The sequence below is a fragment of the Mesoplodon densirostris genome, chromosome 3 (genome assembly GCF_025265405.1).
Source record: "Mesoplodon densirostris isolate mMesDen1 chromosome 3, mMesDen1 primary haplotype, whole genome shotgun sequence".
In the NCBI taxonomy this organism is placed as follows: domain Eukaryota; kingdom Metazoa; phylum Chordata; class Mammalia; order Artiodactyla; family Ziphiidae; genus Mesoplodon; species Mesoplodon densirostris.
The window spans coordinates 173,950,426-173,974,262 of record NC_082663.1 but is presented as its reverse complement, the minus strand read 5'-3'; the positions used below and the strand labels follow the sequence as shown (position 1 = coordinate 173,974,262).

General features: G+C 47.4%; 1 protein-coding gene across 2 annotated transcripts; it reads right to left on the bottom strand.

Moving 5' to 3' along the window:
• Positions 1-224: 224 nt before the first annotated feature.
• C1QTNF2 (C1q and TNF related 2) lies at positions 225-21,628 on the bottom strand. Of its 2 annotated transcripts, XM_060092616.1 has the most exons (4): positions 21,567-21,628; positions 21,146-21,243; positions 4,858-5,110; positions 226-1,031 (listed from the first exon to the last, which is right to left on the bottom strand). In XM_060092616.1, the coding sequence occupies exons 3-4, from the start codon at positions 5,099-5,101 to the stop codon at positions 418-420; spliced, it is 858 nt and encodes a 285-aa protein (XP_059948599.1). In that variant the 5' UTR covers positions 5,102-5,110; positions 21,146-21,243; positions 21,567-21,628; the 3' UTR covers positions 226-417. The 2 variants fall into 2 exon arrangements, with proteins under 2 accessions (XP_059948600.1, XP_059948599.1); XM_060092617.1 differs by lacking the exon at positions 21,146-21,243 and having other exon boundaries at positions 225-1,031; positions 21,567-21,608.
• Between the last annotated feature and the right edge of the window lie 2,209 nt (positions 21,629-23,837).

The following is a 23,837-nucleotide window of genomic DNA, read 5'->3' as shown; positions in this document are numbered from 1 at the left end:
ACAATTTCACCCTTTTCTCTGTCTCCTGTTCTTTCTATTACTCTCAACCATGGCATGTGCATTTCCATCTTGCCACAATAATTATACTATTTGTTGGTTTGTTTGTAAATTGTTTCTCCCATTAGAATGTAAGCCCCATGAGGAGAGAACCACTGTCTGTCTTGTTCACTGAGGTACCTTCTGGAGTGTAGCACAGTGCCCGCCACATAGTACATATTAAGAACACTAGCAAGTGGATAGCTGAAAGGATGAATACAAAAGCTTGGATTTAATGATGGAGGAACGGAGGGGCAGAGGAGGTCGGCCAGAGGTTAGAAGCTCCCGACTTTCAGTCCCCAGCAGACAGTTTAGGGGTCTTGCTCTGGAAGCCCAAGTTCAGGAGCTGGTGCCCTCCTCGGTGACCCAGCACTGGCCTGTCTACACCTCATTGGGGTTGTCCTGGTCGGCGTAGATGAGGAAGCCCGTGAAGAGGCTGTCGGTCCAGTATGGGTCATAGAAGAGCCCATTCTGCTCAGAGTAGAAGATCTGCAGCCAGACCTCGTCACCCTGCTTGAGAGCCAGGATGGTGGAGCCTGAGGCCACGTCGTGGTTGCCCGTGTTGGCGTCGAAGGTCCGGATGCGGTACTGGCCGTTGTGCACCAGGCCGATGGCCAGGTGCTTATTGGCCAGGGTGATATCGTAGGTGAAGTAGTAGATCCCTGGCACGCCGCAGACAAACTTGCCGCTGGACGTGTTGTAGTGGCCGCCCTCGTTCATCAGGATCTTGTCGAACTTGATGGGCAGCCGTTCCCTTGGGTAGCTCTTGGTCACTGCCACGGAGAAGGCTGACTTGGCGTGGCCACTGCCGCAGCTGCAGGGGCCCGGGAGGCCGGGCTCCCCTTTCTTGCCCTTGGGCCCCTTCTTGCCCGGTGTGCCATGCTTTCCTGGGGCACCACTGACCCCCTTGGGGCCGCGAGGGCCGGCCCGCCCGATGGCCCCTGCTTTGCCCTTTGGTCCTGGCTTTCCCCGGTTACCTGTCCGGCCAGGTGAACCTGGAAGACAGAGCAGCTGGTGTTATGGAGGGGACCTCAGAGAACTAGGCAGAGGCCGATGGCCTGGGCTTTCCATCCTTAGAGCACAAGCCTTTGGATAAGGGAAAGAACATGAAGGCTGTGGAGTCGCATAGAAATGGGTGCAAACCCTGATGGTACAACCAGGGGCACTTCTCCCTTCTTATCTGGAAAATGCGAATGTGACACATACCTTCCAGAATCATGTGGATCAGGGCAAAAATAACTTGTAACAATTCACGCCCTCCCCTCGCCCTGCCTTCTAAGGAAGAGTCTGATTTGTCTGCCAGGTCAGTCCTTCCCCCTGCTGTGCTGGTAATAGGTTGAGACAAGAATTGCAAGAAGCCTCTTGACTTCAAACCACTGACCTTAGTGAACTCCCTGCCCAGTGTCCAAGATCCCTGCCCACATGGGCAAGGGTTTTTACAGCAGCATTGCTTACAATAGCAAAACACTAGGAACAACTAAATGCCCAACCAAAGGGAGATAACGAGAAAAATGATGGTCCATCCATTATGTGCAATTCTCTGCAGGAGTTTAAAAAATGAGGCAGATTTACGTGCACTGTTTGAAAAATTCTCTAAACTACACTGTGAAGAGGAACAAGCAGGTGGCAGAAACTTCTTTTTGCTCAGAGGAAACCACAACGCTATTTCTATACCCATTTAAGTGCCTGGCACATAGTAAACACTTGCTAAATACACTTGGTATAGCCTGCAGAATATTTTCACAGTATTACATTTTCACAGTAATATGTGCCTGTAGAACACCTCTGGGTTTTTAATACCCATACTCTAATAATGTGCATTTCTCTCAATACAATATTTTTTGGCTGATGATTATGTGGGAAACATTTATATTTATGTCCCCCAAACTCAAGACAACATTTTAAACAAACTGTATCTGGGTAACAACTGGAGTCACATGCAAACACAATGGTGGTATGGTTGATACAACTGGCAGACTGGCAGAGCTGTGGGTAGTTGTTTTGGAAAGCATGCCAGATGTCAGTCAGGGAGCCTGCTGCTGTAGGGGTTGCCAGGTGCTAAGCAGTGTCTTAGCATCACAGCACACAAAGCAAGTGTTCGTTAACCATCCTACAAACTGGGTGATCAGCAGGTAATGTTGCAGATATTTTACATCCTAACAAGGTACTTGGCTCCTTACATGTACACATACAGGGATTTTTCTGTGCTTTAGAGTTTTGTGCTAACGTGTAATGCATTTAAATTTTTCCTATTTTAAGTAACCGGGAAATAGATTTCCAAATAGCATTTTCTCACTGAACATCTAGTTTCCAGGAACGGATTGCTTATGCTGAGTGCCTGGAAGTGTTTGGTATTATTATACATACATGTAAATATATAAAAGAGGCCAGGGAGGATATACATTTAACCAATTAATAGTGGTTACCTTTGGAGGTTGAACAGAGGATGACGAGGGGTAAGAATTCAGAAGAAATCTTGCTTTATTTATACTGTTTGAATATATTACAATGAAAATGTATTTGTGTATTATACATGTAATTAAAAATAAATAAAAGGAATGGGGAAAAAATAAAACTAAGAAAGGTCAAAAAGCTGTTCTTTGAAAAAATCAAAATAAATAAAAGGTGGGAGAAAGGACCGTGAGAAGAGGAGGAATAAAGACAGGGTCATTTTGGATTGGAGTTTTTGGGGAAGACAAATAGATAAGGAAGCTTATTGGGAAGTTTTATGACGTGTTATGGTGTGTGCTTCCTTCTTGATTTCCTTTTTTGAGAAACTTCTGGAAAAGCTGACTTTTACTTGTCAAGACCTTTCTGGAGGTGGGTTTGTATGTGTATGTCAGGCGGAGGGTGGTCGGAGATTATCCTGTCCTATGACTGGTCCCAGGATGACCCAGCTTTATCTGGGTTATGTGTGTCAGGACTCTGCATCTGTCAACACTGCCTTCCTTGGTGTGTTGGCTTAATGCTCAGCAGAGACTCAATACGTGGCAGAAGAGACAGCCAAAACAGCCCCAAACCTACATCCTCAGAGTTCTTAATCACGGTGGGGAAAGTCAAGAGCAGAGATATCCTGTTTCTCTTAGGGTTCATAAGGATGATGGATCATGTCATAAAATGTCATGCAAACTCTGGCTGGCTCTGCTTGGAGCACACGCTCAGACCCGAATTGACCACTGTGGTCAGGAAATGGGAACTATGTTGTCCAGTGCCTGACATACTCTGACCCCCCTTAAGTCAAAGCCATTATCATTATTTTTATAGTTATTCTTCTGGAAAGGAGGTGCTTTTGGAGGAATTAATTTGGTCCGGTAGGAAAGGGCCTGGATTTGGAGTCTGCTACCAGCCTGTGGTGTGAGCTCAGCAAGTCTATTAAGGGGCAACTACCATTTATTGTATGTCTACTCTGAGACAGGTGCTTCACATGTTATTTTATTTCATCTTCACTGCACCCGTGTGAGGGAAGTCCTGTTATAATCCCAATTTTAGAGAAGAGGAAACTAAGGTTTGGAGACAGGCGAGGTAATTTGTCAAAATTGGTATCCAGGTTTGTTACAAAGTTTAAGTTCTTGCAGCTACGACGTGCTGTTCTCAACTTAATCATTCTGACTTTGTGTCCTCATCTGTAACATGGGGATAATAAGAATACCTCATTCATAGGATGGTATTGCTGTACCAGCAAATGAGCAGCATACTCAAAAGTGCTTTGTCCATGTTAAAATGTCATACAAATAAAAATTATGATTTCACTAATGCTTCAAATGTACATTTTGGGATGCCGCTGACACTGAAAAGTGCTTGGTGACTGGGGTGAGCGTTCAGAGATATAAGGAATGTCAAGGATGAGAAGGCCTGTAGACAGTATCCAACTTGTCTGCTGCCTGCCTGGCACCCCTTCCTTCGGGAAACTGCCCTTTACTACTTCACGTGGTCCTAGGGAGGCTGTCAGTCACAGTGGCCAACTGCCCTCACCACACACTCACACGCACCAAGGGGTGGGCACTTGACCCAGTCCTAGCAAATGGTGGTACCTCACCTCCATAGTCAAAGGGATTGGTCCAGGATGCATGTGTGATCAAGGAGACTCAGTCATCCTGAGAATTGCTCTGTGGATCAAGCCATGAGGAGGTACGCTTGAGCCCACCAGTGGGCATTTCATAACTTCCAACCTTTTTTTTTTTTTTTTTTTTTTTTTTTTTGCGGTACGCGGGCCTGTCACGGCTGTGGTCTCTCTCGTTGTGGAGCACAGGCTCCGGACGCGCAGGCTCAGCGGCCATGGCTCATGGGCCCAGCTGCTCCGTGGCATGTGGGATCTTCCCGGACCGGGGCACAAACCCATGTCCCCTGCATCGGCAGGTGGACTCTCAACCACTGCACCACCAGGGAAGCCCAACTTCCAACCTTTGTGAGAACAAAACCAACACACAGAGAGAAGCAAAGCCTGGACAACAATATTTAAGCTCCTAGACCCAGCTATTCCTGAAGCTCAGCTCTTGGACTTTCTAGTTGTATGAGCCAATAAATTCCATTTGGGGCTATAAATTGGGTTTCTGTCGCTTGCGACAGAAAGAGTTCTGAATAATATTTCAGGAGACTTGCTTAAAGTCACTCAGCAAATCAATGGTGCAGCTGGGGCAGGAACAGATCTGATACTCACTGTTCCTTTCCAGAGAATATACTGCTCTGTTTTTTAAAGACACATTAATTTGGTTTACAATGAAATGGGATTCACATTAGTTTTCATAACTTTGCAAACCCCTTTCGTGTCAGATGTTGTCAACCCCAAGTGGGAACAGGAGAGACAGGCACTGGGCTTCTTACCTTCCTCTCCACTGTCCCCCTGGTCCCCATCCTGGCCATCCTGGCCATCTTTGCCTGGAAAGCCCATTCTTCCGACCATTCCTGAGGTTCCTGGGGATCCTGGGGGGCCCGGTGGGCCCTGGGGGCCAGGCAGGCTGCAGATGAGTTGAGGGGAGCCCTTCTGGAAGTCCCTGCGGGCGAAGGCACCAAGCAGCGGGTCGGCCGCACAAGGAAGGGCACAGGCCAAGAGCACCCAGGGGATCATGGTGGTCACCTATGGGAGGCAAGAGAGCTGTGAGCTCACTGGGGGTCAATCAGAAAGGCATCAAGAGGAGGAAGAGGAGGAGAGGGCATCTGGGAGAGACACAGTTACATTTCGGATCCTTCCTCTCTCCCACATCACATACAAGTAGCTGGCCAGTGTCATCACATCTTGAGGACATATTTGGATGAGCTGAGTCATGGACTCAGAATACACTTGGGAGGGCTCCTGCGGGGGAGGCACACATCCTCACACTGTCGCGCTCCAGAGTGGCAGGACTGACAGTCCAGTGACAGCTGCTGGGGAGGAGAGAAACGATCCATGGTTTCATTCAAATATGTGGCATGAATGGAAAGTTACAAGGACAGAAATATCAATACTTCCAACTGCAGGCGGTGATTTGCAACTAGGCTGCCTCTCCCAGAGAATTGGGGGCAGCACATTGGTGGGTGAGAAGTGAGGTGTCAGCTCTGAGCAAAGGTGCCCCAAGCCTGAGCAGCACTGGTGGGCCGTGGGCACAGCTCCTCTGTCATGGGCTCCCTGTGCGCCAGGCCTGGGCTAACAGTTTTCCACACATTACTTAATCTCACAGCATCCTTACCGAATAGATATGGAGAGGAAATGGGGGCTCAGAGAAGTTCACAATGTGACTAAGTCAGGCAGTTAGCAGTTGGCAAGGCTGGGATTTGAACGAGGCTGTGCAAATCCAGAGCTTGTGTGCTTTGCTTCAGGCTACACTGCTTTTTTTTTTTTCCCCCAGTTAAAAAATAATAAAAATGATACACTCACATTGTTATAAAGTCAAATAATACCATAAAGCTTATAATGAAAAATTGTGTGTGATCTTCATACCCACCCCTCAACCCCACCCCCACCCCCGCCCCGCTCCAAACTCTTTTGGGTATTTCTTCTGGCATTTATTGACATTAAAAGATAATATGCTTACATGGTTTCTTTTTATCAATTTTGGACAATTCCTTTTGAATTCCTATTATGACAGATGAGGATTCAGCCCTCTTCCATCACTCTAGGACCCTGTTTTCTCTTCCTCATGCAGTTCAGATATAATTTTTGACTGAATCAAAATTCACTCTGAATTATTATGTCTTATTTACTGCTAAGCTAAGCACTGTACTATAATTATACTTCCTTTCTTTCTTTCTTTTTTTTTTTTTTTTTTGCGGTACGCGGGCCTTTCACCGTCGTGGTCTCTCCCGTTGCGGAGCACAGGCTCCGGACGCACAGGCTCAGTGGCTATGGCTCACGGGCCTAGCTGCTCCGCGGCATGTGGGATCTTCCTGAACCGGGGCACGAACCCGTGTCCCCTGCATCGGCAGGCAGACTCTTAACCACTGCGCCACCAGGGAAGCCCTATACTTCCTTTCTTATACACACTTTTCTTACTGGAGATATTAATAATTTTATTTGCTTAGTTCTCTACGCCACTATTTTCTACATTATCAAATGTATCAGATAATTTACGTCTTCCAGTTATTTTCCTAAAGACATAAGTCCTGGAGTCCTCCATTCTCCTTTTCCAACCTTTGTACATGCTAAGCTGTCATCCCAGGATTTTCCTTTATAACCATCATAGCGATTGTCTTTGCCTCTCTCCTGTGTTGTATCTCCTGCTTTACGAATCCCATGTCTTTCTCTTATTTTATTTTATTTTTTCACTCTCTCATTTTGGTGGCACATTTGGTGTAATAGCTTCCTGGAAAAGGTGTGTGTGCTGTAATTTTTTGGGACAATTTGCAAGCCTCAATATGTCTTAATTTCACACCGTGTCCTTAAGGCTGGGGCATGATCACACCAGAGACCAGAGTGTTATGTGCCCAGAGATTATCTACCCCCAGCCCCTCACTGGGAAGATGCAGAAGCCAAGGGCCAGAGCAGAAATAAGCCACTTGTTCAAGATCTCTCAACAAACTGGCTCAGTCACTTTGTGACCAACAGCCTCTCTCCCTGGAATGAAACCAGGAGAGAGAACATTCCAGGTACGACTTCTTGCCTCTAGGATGAGCTCTGAAGTGGTAACTGGCTTTGTGACTTTAGGCAAGCCCCTTTCCCTCTCTGGGCCTCAGTTCCCCCCCTGAAAAATAAGGGGTTGGTTTCCACACTCGAGCATGCATCAGATCCACCTGGAGGGCTTGTCCAAACCCAGACTGCTGGGTCCCACCCCCAGAGTTTGTGATTCGTTAGGTCTGCGCTGCGGCTGGAAGATTTGCATTATTATGTGGTATGTGAGGGACACTGATGCTGTCGGTTCATGGACCCATTTTGAGGACCGCTGGACTAGATGATTTCTAAGCCCCTTCACCTCTGATGCTGACTGAGGCTTTCAGGCTCCACTTGGCCCTCTCTTACTAGATATGAAGTCTTGCTGGCTTCTCCGTTCCCGCACAGCGTTCAGCTGCCTCATCACAGCCTTCAAGCATGAGGGGGCTCCCCGCAGCCGTGGCGCTGGCAGTAGGGGAGGACCACTGCTCAGGTCTCACCCTTGGAGCTCACAGTTCCCTCCTGGGCCCTCAACCTCCCTTCCTTTCACATGCTGCTTTGCCTGAGGCCTGGGAGCCTGACCAGACCACTGGGCCACCTCTGGAAACAGGCCGATTCTATCTTTCCTCCTGACCCCTCCAAATCTTTAACTCTGGGAACAGATGAAGGGGAGAGAAGACCAGGCCTCCCCCGCCAGGGAGAAGAGGGGAGACCGCAGCACTGCACTGCGCTGCCACTCGGGGGCCTGGTCTAGTTCCAGCTCCAAGGCTCACCAACCTGGTGACTTTGGATAAGTTACTTTCCTTCTCTGGACCTCAGAGAATAAATGTCCCAGAGGTGTCCCTGGCTGGGTAGAGATGATCTAGTACCAGATACTGCCTTAAATAACACGACATCATACAGTAACAAAGTTATTGTCTTTTCAGTTTCTGTAATCCTGATGAATTGAAGAAAACACAGTTTCAGCTGGGTGATAGTACATTTTTCATGCCTCTCTACCCCTTTCTAATATCCCTTTTCCACAAAGAGCAGTGTCTTCTGTGGCAGTGCACACCCATTATTAAAGAATTTTGAGCAAGCCTCCACAAATAAGCATGGAAACCTTGGAGACCCCCAGACAGGACCACAGCACCAGGGACCCTGGGACAGAGCATCTGCTAGGATGCAAGGAAGGCCTGTGGCGCAATGTAAAGAAAGGGACTTGATAGGGGCACAGGTTAGCTCTGGGTATCTAGCCCTTGGGAGAAGGTGCAGAGAAAGACTTAGTGGGTCAGGGAAGGAGGGTGTTAAAATCGAAATTCTCACCTGAGCACCAGGACACACGAGAGGCTGCATGTTCAATCGAGAGGTCAGGCCAAAGTGAAGAAATGACAAAGGAATAGTTTGAGAGCTCATTCCATGACTCTGGGCATTCTTGGATTTTACTGAATAAAATGCAACCTGTGTGGTGGGGTAGGGGAAGGGACGTGGAAATGAATCTGAGGCCTGCCTCTGGAAGCTGGTGGGTGGGAAAGTGGCTGGTTGCTGCATGAAAGGGGGAAGAGAGAGCTCTCAGCTTCACAGAAAGTGGGCTGACTGCCTTCTCACCTTCTCTGGTAAACAGAAGATGCCAGACATTCCGCAGCCCCAGCTGGCCTGAGCTGGAGGCCCCAGGACAGAAAGTGAGGGGCCCAGCAGTGATACCATGCAGGGTGGATGCCCGAAAACCAGAAGCTGAGGGTGAGGCCTGGACTTGCCTGCAAAAAAAAGTGTGGTGGCCCGCTTCATGGTTGTTACAGTCAGAGGGCTCAACCTGGGAACCGCCAAGGAGCCCACAGAAGGCCTCCAACAAAAGAGACATCATCCGTGTCTGCCAGGCCCAGACCGGCCGAGAAGCTTAGCCCTGTTCCTGCCAAGAAACAAGAATCCCCCTGCTGTCTGTCCCTTTACTTCTCCTTCCCCTCGTTCCTTCAGCCTGGAAAGAGGTGAGCTGAGAAGGGGGGCAGGTGGTCCAGCCAGCCTTACACCTGCGCTGGGGGACAGGAAGAAGTCTCACCTTTGAACAAAGATTGAAGAGCAGATTACCTGGGAGTGGATTCCCTAGTGGAGGGGGCAGTGTCTTAGTGTTACTTGTGAGCTGGGACACATCTGGGGCCCCAGACGAGAAACCGACTTCTCAAAGCAGGTTTGAAATAGTTTGGAAAGTTGCAACCTGCGAATATTTGGGACAAGGGAGGGAGGGAGGGAGGAGGAAGTGAGCTGAGAGGGGGGCTCACTGAGTGATCCCGCTCAGGGATGCTGGCCCAGGGTGGGCCTCAGTGGCTGGGCGGAGGCTCTGGAACACGCAGGGAGGAAGGGATTTCTCAGAGCTGGAGCCTGGAGGTTCCCTAAGCAGCTCCAGCCAGGAACTGTTTTGGAAATAAAGGCGGGGAGACTAGGTTCTGGTTCCAACCTAGAGGGAGGGAGCAGTGTCTCCTTGCCTCTGGGGCACCTCGGAAAAAACCAGCTCCAAGTAGCCCTGCTCCCAGCCGACTCTCCACACCACAGTGGTGGAAAAACCTGGGGATGAGGGCTTGGAGGGGGGCCAAGGCCCCAAGGCATCCAGACAGGTGAACTCTTGCTGGGGCTTAAAAATAAATTTAGAATGACAAACTTGAAGAGAGCCCCAACAGGCCATTTAAGTCAACCTCATTGGTTACAGACAGGGAAACTGAGGCAGAAGCACACTGACTTAACTGGACACGTACAAACTTCCAGGCTCTGTGCAAAGCTCTTTATTGGAATTATTTTATTTGAAGTTTACAATAAACCCTATGAAGGCAGTCAATTATTGTCCCGTTTTTCAGAGGAAGAAACAGAGGCTCAGGGACTTCCCTGGTGGTCCAGTGGTAAAGAATCTGCCTTCCAATGCAGGGGACGTGGGTTTGATCCTTGGTCGGGGAACTAGGTTCCCACATGCCGCGGGGCAGCTAAGCTTGCGCGCCACAACTACTGAGCCCGTGAGCCTCAACCGCGAGCACGCGCGCACTGGAGCCCGCGCGCCACGACTAGAGAGAAGCCTGCATGCTGCAACGAAAGATCTCGCATGCCTCAACGATGATCCCATGTGCCACAACTAAGACCCAATGCAGCCAAAATAAATAAATAAGTAAATAAACAAACAAATAAATAAATAAAATATTTAAAAAAAAGAAAAGAAACAGAGGTTCTGAGAAGTGAAATGATTTTACCCCAAATCACACAATTCGAGTACTGGGGAGAACATTCGAACGTGTGTCTGAGGGGCTCTGAAGACTATATGTATTGTACTATGCCTTATTCCTTTCTCTGCTATTTTTTTTTCCTGTTTTATAGAAGAGTAAACTGAAGCTTGGAGAGGTTAATTTGCTCATGTTTATACAACTAGTTCATAGCAGAAGTTATATGTGAACTTGGGTTTGGCAGACCTTAACGCCCAAATGCTTTCCATTATGTCAGTGTTTTTTGGATTTTTCTTCCTAAATATCCCAAATTACAGAAGAGACCTTGAAGCATAGGCCAAAGCCACACACAGCAACAGAGAAATTTCTTTGATGTCTCATCTTTTATTATATCATATAAAATACATGATTAAGAAAATGTAAAAGTGATGCTTTTTCTCCTTCAGGGTACTTGAGATTGATGCTTGAGGAAACCTCCTGTCCTTTGAGAGGCCCACACGTGGTTTAGCCAAGGCGATGGGGGGCAGCCTCTGAGCCCTGACATCCCACCATTGGGATGCCCCTTTGGAGTATTAATGGGGTGTCCCCAGGGGCTGAACCAAAAGACCAGGGTGCACAAAGCACCTCCTGTTCAGCCCCATCACCTCATTCCTTGCTTAGAGCTGGCAAGAGCCTCCAGCCTTGTCTCTTGCTGCCTGCATTGGCACTCTCCAAGCCCAAGCCAGAGAGATCCTTTATAAACATAACTCAGCCACATCACTTCCTGGACGGTCTTACTCCAGTGGCTGGTGGCTGCAAATCGCAAACCCTTGATGTGGCCCTAAAGGAAATGCCCCCCTGCCTCCATCCTCACCCTGGTTCTTCCCCTCTCTTCCTGCACTTCCCCCCCTTTCAGGCCAAGCTCCATTTCACCCTTTTGCCTGCAACCTGGGGGCCCACCCTCTTGGCATGCTGGCTCTTTATCCATTGTGTTTCAGCTTAAATGTCACTTCCTCCAAGGCCTTCCTCTCAGACAGCTCTCCCTTTGGAGCCCAGCTCCTTGTCCTGTCTTTCCAGCCCTTACATCTCACCCGTATTCACTGCATTTGTCTGCTTGCCCACTTACTGGGCCTCTCTCATTAAAATGGAAGCCCCTTGGGAGCAGGGACACCAGCTATATCCCTAGGGCTTCCAACTTCTTTGCTCATAGTGGGTATTCAAGAAATATTTGCTTGGTTAATGCGTGTTTGAGACCCAGACTCCGCCCTGAAGAAAATTCACAGTGAAGAGAAAACAGGGCTGTGGCCTAAATCCAAAAGGGCCCTGATACCCCTGGATTCAAAGAAGTTTTCTCCTTTCCCCAGTTTTTCTAACCCAAACCCGATCCAATTCTAATCCCTCCTTCCTTTGACCTCCTAGAGCACAGGGCCCCTACCCCCATTCCAGGGAGGGGGCTTGCAGAATATTTTACATACAGCAGGTACTCCATAAATGTCTGTTCAATTGATAAGAAAAAAATAAGCATTAGTCCTTCTTCACCTTTAAAAAAACTATCTTAGTTCCTAAATTGTCCTTGCTGGTGTAAGTTGACCAGGGAAGGCTGCATGGTAGTCTTCCTGCTGAAGGGAAAAAAAATGTTAGCTGGTTCAACCCTCAAAATGGAATCATGAGGTGCTGAGCTGGGATGAAGTTCTTCAGTCTGGTTTTAATTTACCCAGTCCCTGGGCTCCTCATCTCTGAGTTAAGTAGCTCATGATTCATAAAGACAAGTGTTCTAGGGAAACACTAGGTGCTTAAAGGGCCCCAGCCTGAGGTCTCCTGTCAGGGGCGGAGACTTCCTCCTCCTTGCTCTTTCCCTTAGCTCTCAGGACATGAACCCCTGGGTCCCTCCCAAGGGCCCTCCGTTCAGACTGTGATGTGAGAAGGGCCAGCAGTGCGGCTATGGGTCTCTCAATGCCTCTACCTGAATGTGGAAACTCCAGGGACACTTGTCTGGGCCTTGAGCAACGCGGCTGAGCCTGAGTTCTGCACAATCTCCCTTGGAGACCGGAAGACATAAATTGTGCTCAGATAAATTTGGCCTCTTGGTTATGAGGTTGTGACACACTCACAGGTAGGGATGGTGTTTCACTCAGTGACCTAAGAGCTGTGGGAACCACAGCCACTTAGTTTCCTCAACTACCCGATGGGAATAATAGTATACCTACCTCACGGAGTTCACCCAGGAATAATGAGATAATGTATTCAAAGCTTCTGGCCCCGAATGTGACACAGTAACCCTCTCCCTCAGAGGCTGTCAGATAGCTGCCTGCCCCATGTTTCAAGTCTCAGGGCTAGTACCTCCTCAGAGAGGCCCACCCCTGCCTGTTTGCTCAGACCACCCTGGTCCTCCTTCCAAAGCACTTGGCCCGAGGTGTGATTATACGTTTTTTGTTCCTTGGCTCATTAACTTTCTGTTGTCTGTCTTCCCCCTGGAGTGGAAGGTCCAGGAATGCAGAGGCCCTGACTGTCTTGCTCTCTGTTACGAGCACAGCTTAGCACGGGGTCTGCCCTGCCCACAATAAGAGCTCAACTCACAGCTGTTCAACGGCCTTGAATGAAATGGTCACTTGTGTAACAAAAGAGCAAAGGGAGCAAAAGGATGACAAAACCACACTTGGCTGCTGAGGGAAACCCGAGGAGAACACTGGTCTTGGATTCAGAACATGTGGGTCCCAGGCCTGGTTTTATAACTCACTTGGTCATGTGGAAAAAGTCATTTCCTCCTAGCCAGGCCTCATTTTCTCACCCATAAGATGGAGATCATAACCCTCACCCCATCTGCCTTACAGAGTTCTCCTGAGAATCAAACTAGATAACCAATGTTGAAAGCAGAACATGATACAAAAGTTAGAGCCTTGTTTAAAATCGTAACTGCCACCAACTGCAGCGGAACTAACAGCGTGCAGTCCTGACCTCCCACTAGGAGCCCCTGGAGTGTTTCAGGTGGAGGACACCTGAGCCTGACACAGCCGGGCAATTCTCCCTGTGTTTGCAGTTAAAAGGAAAGGGCTGGTGATGGGATTGGGGTGACGCTTGCTCGCAGATGAAGCTCGCTGAAAATTCGCTTTGATGGGAGTGAAACTTCCATGATGTAAACACCCCATGCCCTCCCTGAATTCCAGGAAGCAAATTGGAAACAGCTTCTCTGAGAAGCTGACAGAGGCCGATGGGAGGAGAAAGGGTCTGGCTGCCGCTCCTCCCGCAGTGCTCACGGAACCAGCCCCCTTTCCTGGGAGCTGGAGACCGATGCCCGTTTGGAAACACTCCAGCACTGAGTCTAAATACAGAGGATTAAAAGTCATGGGGCCCACTTGTCAAGAGGCCTCCGAAAATATTTGATCTGCTGTTTTCTCCTCCCCCACCCCTGTGCCCCTGTTTTTGGCTCAGTCTAGAGAAAGAGGTCCAACGCCAAAGCAAGACCTAATGACGGAGCAGGAGCCAAGATCGCGCGAGGTTTGTCTCAGCGGGAACTCGGACGGCACCGCGGAAGTCAGCCTGGCGGGCCCTGCGTTACCGCCACCGAGTTCTAGCTTCTGACAGATACGCCGAAACTCTTACACACCAACACGCGTGGCATGTGATGTGGTGGGCGTGGAGCCCACCCTCTGGGTCCCTGGCTGCTTCACGTGGGACTTCAGCTGTCCTCTAAGTGAGGGCCAGAGCCAGGCTCCCGGGCGGCTGAAGCCAAAGCCGTCAAGCTTTGGACCTGCCCACAGCTGTTTTCCGCCCTGGAGACCAAGGACCGCTGTGAGAGAAGCAGGCAGCTGACGTGTGGGGTGTGAAGACGGGCGAGGAGGCCCGAGGGTGTTCAGAGCCCTGTATCCAGCTTCTCCTGAGGGCCGACCTCCAAGTGGCTGACCAGAGCGCTGCCCAATAGGAGGAGGATGTGAGACGCATGTGTCATTTTAAGCAGTCTCACTGCCACGTGAAAAAGGTAAAAAGAAGCAGGTGAAATTAATTTTCATATGTTATTTCACCCAGTATATCTCAAATATCATCATTTCAACATGTAATCAATGTAAACATTGTTGAGGCATTTTACATTCTTTAAGTACCACTAAGTCTTCGAAGCCCAGTGTGTATCTCACACTTGCAGCACTGGCCACGTTTTAAGTGCTTGACAGCCACACGGTGGCTACTGTAGTAGATGGAAGCAGAGTTGCTGGAGTTGAAATCCCACCAACTAGCTGTGGGACCTTCTACAAGTTACTTATCCTCTCTCCCTCATCCTCTTCCTCTCCAAAATGGGGACAATAATAATAGTACCTACCTTAGAAGGTTTTTATGAGGATTTAACTTTCCTAGAGTAAGGCCTGCCATATGGAAGAGGTATAAAAGCATTAGCTATTATTTGTCCTTCTGAAAAGCAAACAAGATGATGGATGTTGAAAGCCAAACATGATACAAAAATTCAGACCTGTTTAAAATTGTCACCAACAGCAGTTCAACCAACGGAAAATTATCCTGACCTCCTCCATGAGTCCTGTGGCATTTCAGGTGGAGGCCCTTGTAGGCTCCTAATAAATTCTCCATTCTCAGGTAAGATGGTTTGAGTTGTATTTCTGTCTGTTGCTACCAGAGGCGATTCCTAGGGAGGCTTGGCCTTCACTCCTGCCGTTCCGTCCTGAGGGAAGGATGCGGGTGTCTGGCTTGGCCCTATATCCCTAATCCACCTGGCACATTCAGGCTCCACAGTACAAAGATAGGTGAATCAATGGGAGAGTGTTTACCTCATCAAGTGACAGGAGGCCAAATGCGCTATCACGTATGCAGGTACTTGGTACCATGGCTTGGAAAGGCTGCCTAATAAATGGTGTGGCTTATTCTTATTGCCTTGGAGGCCAGATACTGGGGATCTGAAGATGAAAAGATGTGGTTGCTGCCTTTATAGGGCACACCATCTGGTTATACTGAGGGTCCCACCTGGCCTACCTATACCAGGAGGGAAAGCAAGCCTTGCTCCTCCTTTCTCTTTGATACAGGCTCCCTTGAGGAGCATCCAGGGCCATACAGAAGGCAGGGGAAGGAAATTTGGGGGCTAGATGATTCCTTGGAAAGATGTAGAAAGGACTGTGCTTGAAGATCCAGGAACTGAGGGAGAGGAACAAAGTCTGAACTCTGAAGAGTTGGGGAGAAAAAGCTAAGTTTTCCTTGACTTCCCTGGGCTTGCTGGTTTCCATGGAGTCACTTCCGGTCAGGCTGTAATGGGCATTCAGGGTAACTCTAAAGATCTGACACAACGCTAGCCTTCGAGAGCACAGAGCTGAGCTGGTGGTTAAGTAATGGTTAAGAGTCATTTTTTAGCTGTTTGACCTCTTAAGTTATTTAATCCCTCAGTTTTCTTGTCTGTGAAATGGGAAAAGCAATGCGTATCGTCTTATTTGAATCATTTGAATTTGAAATAGCATGGTATAAAAATATTTATTGTTTCACTTTATGTGTGAACGTTTGTCAAGAACCTTGCAAGGCTATTCTAATAGGTAAGCAGAAATTCTCATGGGGAAACAGAAATACCTGCCATCCTTCAGCTGTATTGAATTACACCAGTTTGAATTATTTGAGGTCTTTAGGAATGTCTCCATCAGTAATTTGATTGCTCATACTTCCATTATAGAGTAACTGTGAATATTAAATAGGATCATTCAGTAAACAGCCCACAGTAAGCACTCAGTAGTAGTAGTGTTATTCTGATATAATTACACTGTATGAAAACAATGAGAGATATAATGGGAGAAGGAATAATGAGCAGACCTGGGTCTGCTGTTTCCTCATCTGTAAAATGGTGAGAACAGTGAGCTTGTGAGGAGTTGAACAGTTGTGAGCTTTGGGATAAATGGCACTGAAGGCAGTTGTAACAGCTGAGGCATGAATGCAAAGGTGCAGGATTTCTATGGGTGTGCCCTACTTTAAACAAGGATGTAAAATTGGAATTTTGTCATTCAGAGATCAGATTTTTGTTAAGATTGCAATGTGCAGGGACCTCTGGCTGAGAACTATGGAAGATGGTCCTGCCACCGAGGAAGTTATAACCTAGACAAGGGGTGACCAGCTGGCTTATCAATGGCCTTATGCAAACCACAGACTGCACCATGCTTCTGGTTTTGTTGTATTTTTTTTTTTTTTTTTTTTTTGCGGTATGCGGGCCTCTCACTGTTGTGGCCTCTCCCGTTGCGGAGCACAGGCTCCGGATGCGCAGGCTCAGCGGCCATGGCTCACGGGCCCAGCCGCTCCGCAGCATATGGGATCCTCCCGGACCGGGGCACGAACCCGTATCCCCTGCATCGGCAGGTGGACTCTCAACCACTGCGCCACCAGGGAGGCCCTCTTGTTGTATTTTTTTTTAACGTTTGATATTGTTGCCAATGTAAAATTTGGGAGATTTTATGTTAAAATCAAGATTTCAAAATAACATACCTAGAATAAATCTAACCAAGGAGGTAAAAGGCTTGCACTTGGAAAACTGTAAGGCACTGATGAAAGAAAACAGATGGAAAGATATACCATGCTCATGGATGAAAGAATTAATATTGTTAAAATGACCATACTACCCAAGGCAATCTACAGAGTCAGTGCAATCTCTATCAAAATACCAATGGCATTTGTCACAGAACTAGAACAAATAATTTTAAAATTTGTGTGTAAACACAAAAGACCCCAAAACAGTAGACAAAACAATCTTGAAAAAGGGGGACAAAGCTGAAGGTATCACGCTCCCTGATTTCAAACAATACTACAAAGCTGCAATAATCAAAACAGTATGGTTCTGGCACAAAAAGAGACACTTAGATCAATGGAACAGAATAGAGAGCCCAGAAATAAACCCACAGTTGTATGGTCAATTAATCTATGACAAAGGAGGCAAGAATATACAATGGGTCAAAGACAGCCTCTTCAATAGATGATGCTGGGAAACTGGACCACTGTCTCATACCATGTACAAAAATAAACTCAAAATGGATTAAAGACTTGGAATCATAAAACTCCTAGAAGAAAAGATAGGCAGTATGCTCTTTGATATTGGTCTTCGCAATATTTTTTTTAATATGCCTCCTCAGCCAAGGGCAACAAAAGTAAAAATAAACAAATAGGACTACATCAAACTAAAAAGTTTCTGCACGGCAAAGGAAACTATCCATAAAATGAAAAGACAACCTACTGAATGGGAGAAGATATTTGCAAACAATATATCTGATAAACAGTTAATGTGCACAACATACAAAGAACTCATACAACTCAACAGCAAAAAGAAAACCTGATAAAAATTGGACAGAATACCTGAATAGACATTTTTCTAAAGATGGCCAACAGACACGTGAAAAGATGCTCAACATCACTAATCATCAAAGAAATGCAAATCAAAACCACGATATCATCTCGCACTTGTCAGAATGGCAGTTATCAAAAAGACAACAAATAAGTGTTGGCCAAAATGTGGAGAAAAGGGAACCCTTGTGCACTGTTGGTGGGAATGTAAATTGGTGCAGCCACTATGGAAAACAGTAAGGAAGTTCCTAAAAAAATTAAAAATAGAAATTCCATATGGTCCAGAAATTGCACTTCTGGGAAAATGCACATCTGAAGAAGACAAGAACACTAATTTGAAAAGGTACATGCACCCTTATGTTCATTGCAGCACTATTTACAATAGCCAAGATATGGAAGCAACCTAAGTGTCCATCTATGGATGAATGGATAAAGAAGATATATATAATGGAATGTCAGTCAGCCATACAAAAGAATGAAATCTTGACATTTGTGACAACATGGATGGACCTAGAATGGACCTAGAGAGTATTATGCCAAGTGAAATAAGTCAGACAGAGAAAGACAAATACCATATGATCTCACTTACATGTGGAAGCTTAAAAACAAAACAAATGAACAAACATAAAACAGAAGCAGACTCATAGATACAGAGGACAAACAGATGGTTGCCAGAGGGGAGGTAGGGGAGAAGATGGGTGAAACAGATGGAGAGTGAGAGGTACAAACTTCTAGTTATACAATAAATAAGTCACAGGAATGTAAGGTACAGCATAGGGAATATTGTCAATAATATTGTAATAACTTTATATGGTGACATGGTAACTAGACTTACTGTGGTGACTATTTTGTAGTGTGTAAAAATATTGAATATGTTGTACATTCGAAACTAATATCATAACTCAGTTATACTTCAAATAAAAAAAAGATTTCCAGCTTTTCTTGAGAACCTGGAGGATCTGGCAGCATTCTGGCAGGGCACCAATTGGCTACCTCTTGGACAAGGTGTTATGGGCTGAATTGTGTTTCCCCAGAATTCATATATTGAAGTCCTAACCCCCAGAACCCCAGAGTGGGACTGTATTTAGATATGAGATCTTTAAAGAGGTAATTAAGGTCAGACAAAGTCATATGGATGGGCCCTAATCCAATATGACCAGTATATTTATAAGAAGAGGAGATTAGGACATGACACCTAGACCAAGGGGTGACCATGTAAGGTCACAGTCAGAAGGTGGCCATCTGAAAGCCAAGGAGAGAGGCCTCAGAAGAAACCAAATCTGCCATCCTCTTAATCATGGACTTCTAGCTTCCAGAACTGTGAGAAAATACATTTGTGTTGTTGAAGCCACCTAGTCTTTGTTACTTTGCTATGGCAGCCCTAGCAAACTAATACACAGGACCTATATTCTTCAGTGTCCAGTCCTCACCACTCCTAAATGTCATGCATCCTGTTCACTTATATATCATGCACAGCCTTTGTTGGCATATGATCTAGAGGAAGAGGGTATTCTCCATGTGTTTGTTCTGCATGTATGTTGTGTGTTCTTATTTCAAAGCTCTGATGTCCGTTTTCTCCTTTAATTCTCCCCACAGTTCTAAGAGGCTAATGCTATCATCCCCATTTGGCAGGAGAGAATACAGAACTCAGAAAAGTGAAGTCATTTTTCCCAGGTCAAAGCTGGGATGTAACCGAAGCCTGTTGATTCAGGGCCCAGGGCTCCTGCCCCTCTATCACGGCCCCTCTGCTTGGGCACAAGACCCACGCACATAAAGCCTTAACTAACAGGGCAGCTGCGTGTGTGTGTTATAGAAGTAAGCCAGTTACAGCAATGCACAAATCCAAAGGAAGATTATTTCCTTGAAAAAAGATTTGGCATAGAATTCCCTTCAAAAGTAAACCTAGATTAGAATTTTTTTTTTTTTTTTTTTTTTGCGGTACGCGGGCCTCTCACTGTTGTGGCCTCTCCCATTGCAGAGCACAGGCTCCGGACGCGCAGGCTCAGTGGCCATGGCTCATGGGCCCAGCCGCTCCACAGCATGTGGGATCCTCCCGGACCGGGGCACGAACCCGTGTCCCCTGCATCGGCAGGTGGACTCCCAACCACTGCACCACCAGGGAAGCCCATAGGTTAGAATTTGGTTAACAGAAATCTGACTTATGCAGGAGTTCACCTCATGGAGGTAAAGCCAGCTTGGCAGGCCTCTGACCTGGAGGAAGGAGTGGAGGAAGCTGTGAGTATATACAGGGTCTGTGTTGCCCCATGATGAACATTCAGGAGTAGAAAGCACCAGACACTGGGACTGTAGGAAAGAAGGTCCAGTCATCTGTGTCCGATCTGCAGGTGAAGATGAGAGGAGGAATAGCAAGATAGGGAAGAATGGAGGGATTTGCACAGAAAGAAGTAACTTCTTGAGGAAATTCGCTGAATATTTGATGGAGGCCGAGTGGGTCTGAAGATGCCCCAGACTTGTGAAAGAAATCTCAATTCACTTGTGTAATGACACGCTATACACAGGAACAAAGTACACGCACATATGGCAAGATGGCCAATGTACACTGTTAAGTGAAAAAGCAGGTTGCAGCAGGGCATGTCAAGTATGATTCTTCCTTGAGTTTAAACAAGACAGACACAGATACATAGAGATGTGTATGTAGGTTTGTGGGGGAAATTCCTGAAAGGACACGCATCTTGTTAAAGGGGTCACCTCCCAGAATTGGGAAGGAGTGTGTGACCTTTTACTTTTCACTTTCCACCTTTTCGTACTGTGTGAATTTTTTAAGGTAAGCATTGTCAGTTTTGTATCATTTAAAACAAAAGGTAACCCGAAGGCTTAAGGATTGGAAGACGGTCAAGGCTGTGTCCCTGCTAGGGGATGGGGAGAAGTCAGACATCTGGGAAGAAAGGAAGCCTGTGCTGCACTGGATGTATTAGAATGAAGGACAGTAGTGAGGTTCTGAAAAGTGTGGAAGGTTTGCCGAGCGGCAGTTGAAAGTGAGCGTCCTGGATATGATTACCAGATGACGGAATGAATCAGAGAAAAGCCGTGCAGAGGGGAGGGCAGAAATGGAGGAGCAGAGAGGACTTGGAACAACACTCACTGAGCATCAGCCTTGGATTGGCACATATAGGACACTGTCGTTGCTATTGCTGCTGGTTCGGTGGGGTCTCTGGGAGATGGCCAGTCTAAGGAGGTGACCCTTGAAGGGTTCCACGCAGGAGAGTTTTGCAGTCAAAGGGTAGAGGACAATTGCACTGAAGTTGTGCAAAGGGTTCAGGCTTTAGGGGAGAGACCTGGGCCGGGAGGCTGCAGGGAGCCAATGCAACCGTTTAGTTGAGAGGAACAGCCCTGGAGTGGGGCAGTGGCAGTGGGGAGGGAGAAAGAAGAACAAAGGAAATAAGACAAGGCTTGGAGGCAAGTCGTGGGGAGGGAGAGTGAAGAGGGTTGTGAAGGATTGGGTGCAAATCCCAGCTTGCCTGCCTGTATGATATATTTGATTAAAGAAATGTTGTCAAGAGTCAATTAGATAATGCACTTGATAAGTAACTATGATGGTTAGCTCGGATATTGGGCTCAGACTTACCAGGCTTCAAATCCCTTTACCACCAACTACTAGCTGTGCAACCTGAGCAAGTCATTAACGTCTCTGAGCCCGGTGCCCCTTCTGCAGGTGGTGATAACCTGTTGTCATAGAAACGAAAGAGCTTAAGTGGAGGGCTGGCAGGGCCTGGCACAAAATAGGTGCAGGACAAATGGTCGAGCTATTACTATCAACGATAAAACCTCTGAGCACAGAGCCTGGCACACGGTAAGCGCTGAATAAATGTCAATTCATGTAATTCATAAGGCTGCCCGGCCTGCAAAGAGGGGGTGTTGGCAGTACCCTCCCTCCCAACCTCCTCCTCCCCGCGCCAGCACTGCGTATCCCCCCTCCCCGCCCGCACTTTCCATCCCTGCCGGAGGGTGGCGGGGGTGCGGACTCGGCGGACCGCGCAGACACTTACCCTCAGCGCCGCCGGCCACGTCCAGACGGGTCTGCAGCCACGAAGCTCTGGGCCGTCCCGCCTTCCGTAGCTGCAGCCCAGCAGGCGCCCGCCCCGGGCATACTTTTCCCATCCCGTCATGGGCGGGAGAGCTCTCCGCCCGGTCACGTGGGCCGGCCCGCAGCGAGGCGCGCTCTCTTGGGCATCGGTTGGGAAAAACCTTTCAGCTCCGGTGACAACTTGAGTGTGTCGATGCATCGCTCTGTGCGTAGAACTTGTCAGTGCATTTGAAATTTTCTGTGCACGAGAGTGATTGTTACCCAGGCGTTTGCAAGTGTGTGGGTATGTGTGCATGTGTCTGAAGAGGCATGTGTGTTGCTTGTACGTGAGCATTCATCTCGCTGTGGATCTAGGGGTTGTGCTGTGGGCATGACAGCTTATAACAGAGTACCTCTTCCTGTGTACTGAACGTGCGTGTACTTGAGAGTGATTAGGAATCGTGTGTACATGTTTAGTTTTGTGTGTGTGTGCATGCATAAGTGCATGTGCCCAAACATACATCAGGGCTGTGTCTGCACATATATACGCACATATCCAAGCTTGCAGCTTGGTGTGCAACAGAAGTGTACTTCAGTTTCAGTGTGTACACAGTAGTTGCTGGATACATGTGTTGGGTGCACATTTAAATGTGTGTATGAGTCGGCAGTAACTTCATAGCAGTGTATATGTGCATAATGCTGTGTGGCACCTGTTTGTGCGGTGGCTCATTCTGTATATGTTTATATGTATACGTGCCTTGGTGTGGATTTGGTCCATAATATGAGTGTGCACATACATAATAATGGACAGGCTCCCCTGTGTCCCAGCCCTCATCTCCCTCCTCCCCAGAAGATGAGGCTTCGCTGGCCTCACTAACTGTCTGCCCAGCCTCAGGTCATTTAGAGACATGCCCCTGCTCGAGGACCCCAGCTCCCAGATGGGCAGAGTGACCATGTTTAGGTAGCAAGCAGACACTAGAGGAAAGAAAAGTCATCAGAGGCCTGGGTTTTGCTTCTCCCTGTTCCTTCCACTGCTCTCTTCCACTAGCTACCAGTATTTCACTTGGCTGCCAGAGCATCAGGTGAACAGATGGTATATGACCCAAGGTTTATAGTCAGAATTTTAATGCAGATATGCATTAGAATTCTCAAGCTGGTTCCACCACCGTAGACAAGTTAGTTATCTCATAGGTGGTATTTCATTTCTGAAAAGGAGAAAGAATAATAATTATATTACCTGCACTGTCTTTCCCCCTAGAGTTGGGACACTCACTCATAGAGATGTTTGGTAAGTAATCAAACTATGTAGAGAATTATTATTAATATTACATAAATATTATTTGAGGATGAAAGTTAGTGGGCTCAGCAAACATTTAATAAGCATCTATTACGTGTCAGTCCCCTGGCTAGGTGCTGGGGATCTAGAGGTAAACCAAATAGGCTTGGTGCCTGGCCTCGTGGAACTTAGAGTCTAGTGAGGATGATACAAGTGGTTTCATGTGAAATAAGTGTTGCAGAAGAGGAAGACACTGAATATGAAACTGGGAGGCCAGGGGAAGGCCTGGGGAAAAGATGTCCAGTTGAGCCTGAGGGAGAGGGTGAGAGCTCTAAACATGACTGAAAGATGACATGTGCATTGGGGTTTAGTGTGTCAATTCACAGGTGGCTGGAAAGGGGACCTCTGTCCACCACCCTCTCTGGGTACCTTGGTCTGTTCCCGGATGTGTCAGGAATGGAAAAGGTGAGGGATCTCGGCTTAGGATGCCAGGAGGCCATTCAGAATCTAAAGGGCTCAGGAAAGCCCCTCTCCTAGGGTAGAGTAAGAATCTCCATGTGTTGCCCATGGGACTCCACTGTGACACAAGTTGAAATCACTGGCATGCCCTTACTGGCAAGAAGGTTAATGAACAGTATAGGGAAAGGCAGTGATGCCACACTCAGCACCCAGTAAATAAATGTTTACTGGCTGGCTGAATGGGAACCGATGTTTTTCCAGCTTTTGGAGCAGTCCTGGAACCCAGATCCCCAGAAGCTCCCCCTTGGGGCCTTGTCCTATGGATCCTTGCAGTGGTGATGGCATCACAGAGCAGGAAATCCAAAATACTCATGAAATGGCTATTTCAGGAGCTGCTTCAAGCTGGAACGGGGCTCAGGACTTCTTCCCAGTAGCCTGTTTATGTCTTTTATTCAGTCCACAAACACGTATTACCTATTACGAGTGTGGAGACAAGGAGATGAACTTCTGGTCTACAGG

Excerpts from the sequence above, each read along its gene's own strand:
- C1QTNF2 (XM_060092616.1), bottom strand. The coding sequence starts at position 5,101 with ATGATCCCCTGGGTGCTCTTGGCCTGTGCCCTTCCTTGTGCGGCCGAC. Across the intron at positions 1,032-4,857 it reads GGGGGACAGTGGAGAGGAAG|GTTCACCTGGCCGGACAGGT; the intron begins GTAAGAAGCCCA and ends TCTGTCTTCCAG.